The sequence below is a fragment of the Bufo bufo genome, chromosome 8 (genome assembly GCF_905171765.1).
Source record: "Bufo bufo chromosome 8, aBufBuf1.1, whole genome shotgun sequence".
Classification (NCBI taxonomy): Eukaryota; Metazoa; Chordata; class Amphibia; order Anura; family Bufonidae; genus Bufo; species Bufo bufo.
This window is the reverse complement of record NC_053396.1, coordinates 20966782-20979415: the sequence shown is the minus strand read 5'-3', so window position 1 is coordinate 20979415 and position 12634 is coordinate 20966782. Positions and strand designations below refer to the sequence as shown.

General features: G+C 48.7%; 1 protein-coding gene across 1 annotated transcript in view; it reads left to right on the top strand.

Annotated features, from left to right (window-relative positions):
• The first annotated feature begins 1803 nt into the window (after window positions 1–1803).
• The window catches only part of CACNA1F (calcium voltage-gated channel subunit alpha1 F), a 123603-nt gene continuing 112772 nt past the window's right edge, over window positions 1804–12634 (top strand). Inside the window, exons 1-3 of the mRNA XM_040405000.1 lie at window positions 1804–1914; window positions 7655–7931; window positions 11043–11148. Coding sequence (XP_040260934.1) covers window positions 1887–1914; window positions 7655–7931; window positions 11043–11148 — 411 coding nt within the window. The 5' untranslated portion in view covers window positions 1804–1886. The remainder of the gene's footprint in view (window positions 1915–7654; window positions 7932–11042; window positions 11149–12634) is intronic.

Below are 12634 nucleotides of genomic sequence, written 5' to 3'. Positions count from 1 at the left end.
ACATTTTTTAACGACCATTTTAAGAACACAGCCTACAGGGTTATTCACACGCCTGTTTTTTTTGGAATGCCCGCGAATAACGTCCGTCAGAAAAAAGAAGGGGGGCGATTTATCAAAACTGGTGTAAAGGAAAAGTGGCTTAGTTGCCCCTAGCAACCAATCAGATGCCACCTCTCATTTTTCAGAGCTCCTTTGGAAAATGAATTTTCACGGACTGACAGCCCCCATACAACTGAACACCTCAGTAAAAAAAAAAAAAGGGTCAAAAATGGACCATTGCGTGAATGTAGCCTAAGGGTGGTGCCACACGTTACGGCTGTGCTGCTTTTATGGTGCGACAAAAAACGCGGAAAAAAAATACGAATGCGTTTTTTGCAAAAACATACCTTTGTTTATGGTACGTTTCCCAGCAAAGTGAAAACACACAGCAGACTTAAAGGGGTTGTGCAGCTTTGGGGGGTCTTTTGGACTCCCCTCCGGCACTTGCTCCACGCCCCTTCTCTCTCCAGCCTCAGCTGCCCCCATGTAAACTTCCCTGCAGCCAATCGGAGGCTTCAGAGGTGACCTGCTCCCCTTGCGTCCGTCCAGCAAAAACAGCACTAAAAAAACACAAAAGCTCAGAAACACTCCCCAAAATACCTAGGTGCCAATCCAGCCTAAAGGGACCTAAATATTGACGACCCATCCTCAGGATAGGTCATCAGAATTTGATCGACTCCCGATACCCCCCGCCGATCAGCCTGTGACATCACATGGCCTTTGCACAGCTCAGTCCCATTCAAGAGAATGGGATTAAGCTGCAATACCAAGAACAGCCACTATATAATGTACGGCGCTGTGCTTACACTATGTAGAGGCCTCAGCGCTTTGAGGGTGGGGGGCAGAAGACTCGGACCCCCACTGATCTAATATTGATGACCTATGCTCATCAGACAATCGCTTTCCCTATCAGTAGTCTTTTACCGTTGTAAGAGAGTGTCCTGCGTTCGGCACTGTCCACCGAGGTTTCGGTTGTTTTACTACGTGGTGTAGATCAGGCGTCTCTGCTACTGCGTACAGCGGCATAGAGTAAAGAACGTATGCAATGGGAGTCTAGGGGGCATATGGATATGTCAAGGGTAGGGTCACACGGGAAACGCTCAATTATTGAAGCCCCCCTGCCTCTTCTTCTCCACCATTGTTCATCCTGATCTAACTGATTCATGAATACAATGAAAGAAGTCCAGTGAAGACCGACACGCAGCCTGAACACAAGATCAGGAGTTATAGAAACACCGTAATCGGGGCGTTTTTCTTGGGGTGCTGTCTCCTTCCGTCTCACCCTGTGCATGATTCCACCCCGATACTTGTCTCTTTCTATAAATCTCCAAATCTCTATATAAATATAATGAGGCTTTGCATCCTCTACACATTCCCTATGTCAGTGCCACCCCGGGTCCCTGCCCCCACCTGTTTTAAAGGCTCAGCATTCAATCTGCGGTAATCCCCTGGCGGAGGGAGGGAGAAGACTCTGGGAGCCCAGCTGGAACTGGGCATTGCCGGGCATAGAAGAGCAATAAAATGGAGAAGAAACTGTCCCCCTTACTACCACCGGGTAAGTCAATCACGCCGGCTTAGATACACCCTACATCGCTCCGATGGAGTATCACACCCAGCGTCCGCATGACTCCTTCCCGTACCAGTCCTACATCTGTCCATCCGCTAATCTCCATCTATCCGTTTCCTCTGCAGCCTGATGAAGAGGACAGTCACACAGAATGCAGCGGATGCTATAGGATACGGTTCTGGGCTGCCGGCCTGTTCCTGAGATCGCCTCAATGCACCCATAAGAAACGGATGATTGGCTACAGGTCGCCGAATCCCCCGATTCCTTTCCTGTGAAGAAGATGTCAGAACCCGCGCAAAATGGGACGGGTGAGACGGGTTACCGAAAAAATGGGTCTGTTGAGTAGATAGTTGGTTTCTGGCTGCAGGAAAGGGGTAGTCCGGTTGGCATAGGATGGGGGATAACTATTAGATCGGTCGGGGTTCCAGCAGTACGGGAATGGGGGCCCCGCACCCCCTTCAGCCCCAGACATGCGTGCAGCCGCTTCATTCATTTCTATGGGAGATAGCCGAGTACAGCGCTCCACTATCTCCGGAATTCCCATAGAAATCAATGGAGCTGCCGCACGCATGTGCGACCGGGTATTCCGTTATTTTCAGGCGGTATAGGGCCCCCGTTTTTGTGATTTATAAAGGTCACAGCGGTAGGACCCCCCCCCCAATCTAATAGTTATCCTCTATCCTGTGGATAGGGGATAACTTCAACCAAACGGAATACCCCTTTAAGATATGTTGTAAAGTAATCGTCGCAGCTAAGAAGTACTTAGCTCAGCAGTAAGTGATTGATCGGCGAGCGTACAAAAAGATTAAGGGATAGGCCACTTGTAACACTCAGACTGACCGGTCTACGCAGCCGTCGTATAATATAGTATTGCTTGAAAAGTCATAAAAGCTATAAAAATAGTATTTTTCTTAGTTGTATTTGTTTCTAAGAAATCTGGTGACAACCTATATGGCCGTCAGTCAGGGTTGTCACCCGGCTTTCTTGAAGTGATGCACCAGCACTTACGTAATGACATATACATACATTACTAGGTGGGAAGGTGAGTAACATGTATGTATATGAGCTATTACTGAGGCCATGTTGGTTTCAACCATCTCTTTGAGAAGTCCACGTCCTATCCAGACCAAATTTTGGTCTAGATTTTCAGAGCCACCATTTACACTGTGGAGTCACATTATTATGACCACCTCCTATTTTCGATGAAGGCAGTCACAAGTGCTGGGGTGGCTCGGTGGGTATACAGTTTGTGCTGAGGTGGCTCGGTGGGTATATAGGGTGTGTGATAGGCTATCTGCACACACATCCCTCATTTCTGTGATGTGTAAAAGGGGCGATTTATCAGAGTTGTAAAAAGGGCCAAGGATGGCGGTATTTCTGACACTGCGTGAACTGTTCATGCGCTGATGTGGTGAAAGTGTATGGTGAGTGGACAGATGGCACCATTGTGAATAAGAGACGTGGAAACTGCGGCGCACCATTGATGTGAGAGGTGAACGTCGGCTATGAGGTTGCGCGAGGGTGGACTGACACGCTACAGTGGAGCAGTTCACCGCCAACATGAACCAGGGGCCACCAGACGTGTGTCTAACACAACAGTTCAGTGAACCCTATAGGGCTCCGGAGCAGACAGATGGTCTCTGCACTTCTGCTAAGGAAGCTGCATTGGCAGAAGACACTACAATTTTCATGCCAGTATCAGAATTGGACCTCCACTGATTGGTAGAGGGTTGTCTTCTCCGATGAGTCACATTTTCTGCTTCATGGAACGGATGGAGATTGGCGTGTCAGGAGAGAAACATCAGAGAGCAAACCCCCCGCAACCATTGCTGGAAGAACACAGGCTGGTGGGGGCAGCGTTAGGTCTGAAGAAGGTTTTCGTGGCATTCTCCAGGCCACTCATCTCTGTGGAAGGCACTCACAACCGATTTGGGTATGAATCCATCCTTGCAGATCACGTACACCCCTACATGATGATTGTCTTACCTGGGGTGGACGGGATCTTCCAGCAAGACAATGCGATATGTCACACAACTAGAAATGTCCGACATTGGTTGGAAGAGCAAGACCAAGACTTCAAAGTACCACCCTGGCCCCCTGATTCCTTAGACCTAAACCCAAATATGCATCTGCGGGACCACCTCGATGGTAATGTTCACTCTATGGATCCTCCCCCACGCCTCCTCCAGCAGCTGTGGGATGCACTGCAGTCAGGATGGCTCCAGATACCTGTGACAACCTACCCGGACCTTACTGACTCACCCCCATCCCGTCTAGCTGCTGTCCGTGCTGCACACGGCGGTGACTCTGGATATTAGCTGCTGGTCTAAATAGTGGAACTCGACTCGACTACTGGCCATCTTCTCTTTGAAGGCCACTACAATAGAAGACCATTTTTGAAGCCGTTTTGGGTGGTCCCAGCAATTACATCTTTTTTTTAAAGTTTTTCCGAGACTTTCTATCCTGGTACCCGTGCCGGTCAGCTGTTTGAAAAGGCACGGCTTTTACTAGGCCAGTGACCACATGTTTATCAGTCATGTGGTTGAAGTGAATGGGGCTGAACGCGATACCAAACACAGCCGTTATACTATGTACGGCGCTGTGCTTGGTGAGCTGCGAGAAGGCTGCGGCGCTCACAGTGCCCTCTTAAACAGCTGATCAGCGGGGGTCCTGGGTGTCGGATACTGATGACCTATATATTACTCCTGGGTACGTCTATCCGAGATGGAAACGTCCGTTGTGCATTTTGCTGGCAATTTCAAGGTGAATTCCTGCCAAAATCTGCATGTTTTACATGTGGATTTGGATGCGGATTTCACTGTTTGCATTGCAAAAGGTGAACATCCACAGAAAAAAAAAACGGCATGCATGGATATTCTTCTGCAGCGTTTGGATTCAATTTTTAAAATCTTATCCATATTACTGCTACTGCAATGTGTGGACACAACCTTAAAGGGGGTATTCCTATCTCAGACAATGGGGGCATATCCCTAGGATATGCCATTTTTTTCTGATAGGTGCAGGTCCCACCTCTGGGACCTGCACCTATCTCATAAACAGAGCTGGTAAAGTCCCGGAGGGACTCTACATGATACATGCCATTTTCTGAAGTGACAAAACCCCTTTAAGATCAGATGGTAGACATTGCCTAAACTTGACTCTATGTTTGGTTAGGGATGTCAAACTTGTGGCCCTCCAGATGTTGCAAAACTACAATTCCCAGCATGCCCCTATAGCTGTAGGCTGTCCAGGCATGATGGAAGTTGTAGTTTTGCAACAGCTGGAGGGCCACGAGTTTGACATCCCCGGGTTAGAGCGTTGCTTCAAATGTGACCTGGCAGGTGAAAAATGGTCTCTGTGTTGTTGTATGATCTCTCACGCCCATTCTTCTTCAGTTGCTGTCGGCCGACAGCTGTCTCTTCGACTTCTCTATTCGGCTGTGCTCTCGGTGAGGATAGAGGAGAAAGCTGCTACCAGACACCTTATCTCCACTCTCCATGGAGAACTTGAAGGGTACTATCATCTGGTGGCACCAGAGGCAGAGCTTGCTAGTTGAACTTGAACTTGAAGTTCTGTCCAGTTTGATGTGACCGTTGATGGACAGCATTTTCAGGTTTCTCCAGAGGTGCTTGATTGGGTTTAAGACTGGCTGGATCACTCTAGGACGGGGTAGACAACCTCCGGCACTCTACCTGTTGTGAAACTACAACTTCCAGCAAGCATACTTACTCTTCTCTTCTCTGAACTCCCATAGAAATGAATGGCACATGCTGGGAATTGTAGTGTCACAGCAGCTGGAGTGCTGAAGGTTGCTGACCCCCTATGGGACATTCACAGAGTTGTCCATAAAGCCTGATGTTTCGGCAGATAATCTCTAACGAGCGTTCATGCATTCAATGTAATACTGCCGCCGATTTCTTGATGAACGAGCTTGGTCATCGGGCAATTCAAATCTTTTGACATGTTATAAAATTATCGTTTGCAGGTGGCAGATCGTGCCGCCAGCGAACCACTATACAGCATGAGGACGAGCGATGGCATAGCAATTGCTCCTCGCCATGCTGCAGAGGAGATCGCTGCATGTAATAGCAGCGTTCTCCTCCGCTAGTGAGCAGTCCATTGCCAGGAGGGAACGTTTCCTTCCTGACAATCATCTGCCACATCGGGCTGTGTTATACAGCCTTAAGCCTCTCCTGTGTTGTCTTGGCTGTGTCCTTAGGGCCATTGTCTTGTTGGAAGGTGAACCTTGGGCCCAGTCTGAGGTCCACAGCACTCTGGGTCAGGTTTTCATACAAAAATATCTCTATACTTTGCTCCATTCAACTTTACTCAAGCCCTGACCAGTCTCCCTGTCCCAGCCCCTGAAAATCACCCCCTCAGCATGATGTTGCCATCACCATGCTTCACTGTAGGGATGGTGTTGGGCAGATGATGATCAGTGCCTGGTTTCCTCCAAACATGACACTTAGAATTGAGGATAAAAAGTTCAATCTTGGTGTCATCAGACCAAAGAGTCTTGTTTCTTACAGTCTGAGAGTCCTTTAGGTGCTTTTTGCAAACTATTATGTGTCTTGAACCGAGGAAAGGCTTCTTTCTGCCCACTCTGTCATAAAGCTCAGCTTGAGTAGTGCAGTGATGGTTGGCATTCTGGAAGTTTCTCCCATCTGCACACAAGATCTTTGAAGCTTTTCCAGAGTGACCATTGGGTTCTTGGTCACCTCTCTTACCAAGGTCCTTCTGTCTCAATTACTTAGTTTGGTGGGGCGGACAGCTCTAGGAAGAGTCCTAGCTGTTCTAAACTTCTTTCATTTAAGAATTATGGAGGACACTGTGCTCCTGGGAACTTTCAGGGCAGCAGACATTTTTTGTACCCTTCTCCAGATCTGTTCCCTCACACAATCCTGTCTCTGAGATCTACAGGAAGTTTTTTCCTTCTCATGGCTTGGTTTTTGCTCTGATAAGCATTGTCAGCTGTGAGATCTTATAGAGACAGGGGGTGTATCTCTCCAAATCAAGTCCAGTCAACTGAATTTACCACAGGTGAACTCCAATCAAGACGTAGAAACATCTATAAAACGATCAAGAGAAGTGCAGGATCCCTAGATCGAAAGTGTCATAGCAAAGGGTCAGAATGCTTATTTCCATGTGAAATACATTAGGAAAAATTTCTAAAATTCTGTTTTCATTTTCTCAGTATGGGGTACTGAGCTCAGAATGATAGGGAAACCTTGATTTTAATATTTTTTTTTAGCACAAGGCCGCAACATAAAATTTGAAAAAAAGTGAAAGGGTCTGAAGACTTTCTGAATGCACTGGAGTTAGAGGGCTGTGCCTCTTAAAAATTTTGGTGGCTATATTACATGTCACGGTAGGTGAGGGAAGGGAAGCAAACCAAATACAACAAAAGCAACAACACACCAGGCTAGGCCCCAAAGCTAGGGAACAGGGAAAGGTCACCACCTGACAATCCCTGAGTCTTTCCCTGACTGCTGACAACATGAGCAAATCCTAAAGGTGGAAGTGCTCATGCGCTGGAACTTAAGCCTAGCTGAAACTGTAACAAACCCTCAGCTAGGGAGCTGGGGATAAGACAACCAGTTCCTAGCGCTTGGTGCAGGAACCAGCGTCTTCCTGAGGCCTAGCCAGAACAAACAACAAAAGGGAAGGAATAGGACAGCTTAAGACGGACGGGGAGCAGGAGATCCACCAAACACCAGCTGAGAACTCCAGAAGCAAATATAAACCGCAAAGGCTATAGTGAGAGGAGGGTATAAATAGCACCACTAAATAGCTAATAAGCAGAACCTGTGGGGAGGTGGGACCCTGCCCAAAACCACAACAAAGAGAAACAGAACAATCTGTCAGATAGACTCATGTGTAGCAAGTCTGTCAGATCTTCTCAGGCCTTTCACAGGGCAGGGCGTGACATCACACCAGGGGACTTTCTACTAAGACCAGCATGTGTGGTAGTAGTCAACCGTGTAGGGACATGATAAGGAGGTCTTGATAGAATTCCACATACATTATTACCATGTCATTTTTCTGCAGGCCCGGCCCCTCCGTACTCCAGCAAGGAGGCGGAGCCCTTCATGGAGACCGCGGAGGCGGTGCTGACTTGTTGGCGTTACTCCGTGGACGGAGTGGTGATGAACGGGACTGATACACTCAACTCAACCGCCAGCTCTCAAGCCCAAAAGAAGAGGCAGCAGTACAGCAAGCACAAGAACCAAGGAGGCAGCGGGGTGCACCGAAGTCCAAGGGCTCTTTTTTGTTTGTACCTCAACAACCCAATCCGTAGAGCCTGCATCAGTATTGTAGAATGGAAGTATCCTTCAAAACGGTCTGCATTCAAAATCCATGAAAAATGGTCAAAGTTAGCCATAAATTTGGCTTTTATGCTGGAAAAAGGTCCCAGTGTATATGTCAAATGTATCTACAGAACTACATTCACCAGAGTGCCCTTTTGTCCTCTGGTGGGGTGGTACTTATCAGCTGACTTCTTTTTAACTGTATAAGAAAATGTAGCAGACTATGCTTTCGTATGCAGTAGGCCACCACAAAAAAAAAGTAAATTTTTTCTTAAAGGGCATCTGTCAGCAGTTTTGCTGAGAAAAATGATGTTTTATTATATGCAAATGAGCATCTAGGAGCAACGGGGGCGTTGCCATTACACCTAGAGGCTCTGTTCTCTCTGCAGCTGTTGTGCCTTCTGCACTTTGATTGACAGGGCCAGGCGTCATGACTTTTTCACTGCCCGGCCCTGTCAATTAAATAAGAGAGGAAGAGCAGAGCCTCTAGGTGTAACGGCCACGCCCCGTTGCTCCTCGGGGCTCATTTGCATATATTAAAACTTCATGTTTCTCAGCGATGCGGGCGCATATGAACATGGGACCAACACAGATGCCTTCAGCTGCAAAGCGCACATGCAACAGGTCAGCCAGTGTCATAGGTACAAAACTGCTGACAGATGCCCTTTAAGAAAAAATTGACTTTTTTGTGGTGGCCTACTGCATACGAAAACTGCTGACAGATGCACTTTAACAATTGGAGTCGCATCCCAGAGCATGACTCTGCAGCTGCATTTGTCAAAGCCTTCTGTGGGAGGAATGTGTAGTTATCCAATGAAAGGCTCAAATGCAGTGAACACAGAGTTCTATGGGCAAATAAGGTGACAACCAATATGGCTACTATCTTTACTTCCCAGATTCCAGAATAGTATGTACCGTCTGCTTTGTTATATTGCGATACGTCTTATCAGTATAACTAAGCAGATTTGTCATTCTTTACTCTAGGAAGCTGGGTGACAACCCCTGGCGGCCATACTGTTGTCACCCTGCTTTTTCAGAAACAGATGTAACTAAGAAATGTCAGAAGATGTTTCTGAAGCTAGCGGAATTTCTCTTTCATTATGATATACAAAGTTGCGCGGTAAGAAAGCGTAACTGCCTTTGAAATCACGCAGGACGCCTAGCAGTGATGGCTAACCTCCGGCACGCCAGCATGCTCCATTCATTTCTATGGAGTTCTGAGAACAGCCAAGCAAGTGTGCATCTTGGGAGTTGTAGTTTTACCAGAGCTGGAGTGCCGGAGGTTAGCCGTCACTGACCTAGGGGAACGTTCTTCGCCTCTAGTATGATCCTCGGCCTCTTAGCTTGCTTGGTTGTCTATCTTTTTGCGGTTCTGATACCTCCAGCATGACTCAGTGTAGAGAACGGCGGGACGCCATTACATAACAGAATTCCAGCATCTGCTTAGCATGTGTCAGACCTCCATAGGCTCGTCCAGATGGCCCCAGCTGTAATTCAGAACCCAGTCCATGGACATTTTCCTGCAGCAGAGTGACAGATAATAACATTTGGGTCTGGGTGTTCCCCTAATCGTCAGGTACCTTTGCGCTACTGTCAGATGGCCAGAGGTATGCCACGGCCAGAGCGGCTGCAGGCCATGTGTTGAGGCCCCCGTTGCAGATTCTGCTAAAAACCTAGATAAAGTAACGCAGCATACTGGGCTACTTTGTCCGGTAAAATGACGGACAGGCGACAAATCCTGTTTCGGCCAGTAGCGTCAAATGGGCAGAGTTGCTGTCTGCCACTTCCGACGTTTTTGTTGTCCTGTTCCTAAGGGTTCATTCACACGTCCGTAATTTGGGTCCGCATTCGTTCCACAATTTGCGGACCCATTCACTTTCAATGGGGCTGGAACGGATGCAAATTCGCATTTTCGGAATCCGCATCCGCATTTTCGGGATACGTTTTTTTGGGATCCCCAATTCCGTTCCAGAAAAAAATAGAACATGTCCTATTCTTGTCCGCAATTGCGGACCAGAAAAGGCATTTTCTATTATAGTGTCAGTGATATGCGGTCCGCAAATTGCAGATCGCACATTGCAGATGTCCATGTTTTGCAGATCCGTAAAACACTTACAGACTTGTGAATGGACCCTCAGGATACATTCACACGACTGTATTATTTTTTCCCTGTCCGATCCGCATCCGTTCCGCATTTTGCGGAATAGAAGCGGACCCATTCATTCCTATGGGTGAATAAAATGTGCGGACAACATTCAGTATGTTGTCCGCATCCGTGTGTCCGCACGTGACCCACACGTTTTTTGCAGGTCCGCAAACCACGGATCCGCAAAAAACGGAAGCCGCCCGTGTGCCTTCCGCCATTTGTGGAACAGAACGGGCGGCCCATTGTAGAAATGCCTATTCTTGTCCGCAAAACGGACAAGAATAGGACATGTTATATTTTTTTTGCGGGGGCCACGGAACAGAGCAAAGAATGCGGACAGCACACAGAGTGCTGTCCGCATCTTTTGCGGCCCCATTGAAGTGAATGGGTCCGCACCCGAGCCGCAAAAACTGCGGCTCGGATGCGGACCCGAAAAACGGTCTTGTGCAGACTTACCTGCCTGGCGGTAGCTTTATTCATGTTTACCTCAAGGCCTCATGCACACAACCACATCTCTTTTGCGGTCCAAAAACGACGAATCAGCAAAATACGGATACCGACCACGTGCATGCCGCAATTTCTCACTCCCATCAGTAGAAAAAAAATTCAATTTTTGTCCCCTAAATTGGACAAGTTCTATAATTTGAGGAGCGGCCACACGGATGCAGACAGCACGCAGATGGCAACTGTGTGCGCCGTGCGCAATTTTTTGCAGACCCAGTCCGTGTGCGATCCGCAAAAAAAATGCGAATCGGACGTGGATCAAAACTACATTGCGTTAGCCATCGTGCCTCCCACATTCAGTTCGCGTCGGCCTGTGTAATTAGACTGGTGCAAACGAGCGCGCGGATGGGCGTGTTATTATCCATCGCCGCTCGCACTCCGTGAATATCGAGCGGTGTAATACAGCCTGAACATGCCAGCTTCGGCTTTGTCTCTCTTTCAGCTCCATTCACATTTTCCTTAATACTGTTCCCCCCAGACCGTTTGATATCCTCATTCTCATGACCATTTTTGCAAACTGCGTGGCATTGGGCGTCTATATCCCTTTCCCTGAAGATGACTCCAATATAGCAAACCATAACCTGGTAAGGAGAATTATTCTTAGTACATATTATACCGAGGCGGGAAGGCAGGAACCTCCTCTCCTCCTACATGGTCCTCCTGCTGCCCTAGAACTAGAAATGGTCAGAATAAAATACTAACCATAGCAGAGGTTTCTATGCTTACCGTCAGTATAAAGACATGGGGGGGGGGGGGCATTTATCAAGACCAGAGTTTATACGCAGGTCTTGATATCCCCCTGCGGCTATGGCGGATGTGCCTAATTTATGACCTGTACCAGGCCTCGTCCTAAAGGAAGCGCATTCTCTGGGAGTCCGTGAAATCTGTGTCAGCTATGACTTAAAGGGGTTATCCAAGACTATTAAATATCCCCCATACGCCGGGCCCCTCACAATGAATATACTTACCTGACTCCCTGCGCCGCTCCTGGTCCCCGCACCGCCGCTGCTGCTTCTCCCCGTGCCCGAATGAAAACATCCGGTGTAGGGGGGGAGCAGCCAATGGCAGGCGGGGATGGGGACGAGCCTCCCTAGCGTCATCCGCGATGCCAGGGAGGCTCGTCCCCGTCCCCGCCTACCATTGGCTGCTCCCCCCCCGACACCTTATGTTTTCATCCGCGATGCCAGGGAGGCTCGTCCCCGTCCCCGCCTACCATTGGCTGCTCCCCCCCCCCCCTCGACACCTTATGTTTTCATCCGCGATGCCAGGGAGGCTCCCCCCCGTCCCCGCCTACCATTGGCTGCTTTTCCCCCCGACACCTTATGTTTTCATCCGCGATGCCAGGGAGGCTCGTCCCCGTCCCCGCCTACCATTGGCTGCTCCCCCCCCCCCCCCCGACACCTTATGTTTTCATCCGCGATGCCAGGGAGGTTCGTCCCCGTCCCCACCTACCATTGGCTGCTCCCCTTCCCCCCCGACACCTTATGTTTTCATCCGCGCATGGGAGAAGCAGCAGCAGCGGCTGTGCGGGGACCAGAAGCGGCGCGGGGGGACAGGTAAGTCTATTCATTGTGAGGGGCCCAGGCATATGGGGGACATTTAATAGTCTTGGATAACCCCTTTAAGTCATCATTTACGCCAACAAAACTGGTGTAGACGACTATGATAAATGTGTCTCGTCCACTCCCTGCCATGCCTCTTTTTTTTAGAAAGTGGCGAGAGTGGTGTAGAAAAACTACTTGCACCTAGATTTAGGCACAATCATGGTTAAAAAGTCGCAGATCCAGGGGGGTTTTATGCTGGAAATGTGGCATTGGGGGAATGGCTTCCGTACTGGTGACATGGAGCATTGTTCACGTTCATGGTACTGACAGCCCTTGGGGCCGGTTGTAGCTCGTGCTGCTTGCTGCAATCCCAGTTTATCGCGGGGAGCCGGGTAAGTATAACCTGTATGCGGTGCCCGGGCACTTTGGGGGGCATTATAGGGGTTGGAAAACAACTTTCTTTAACCTTTGCCGCAGGCCATGGGCCTAGTGCAAATTACAGTAGACTGGCAGAGTGAAGACTCCA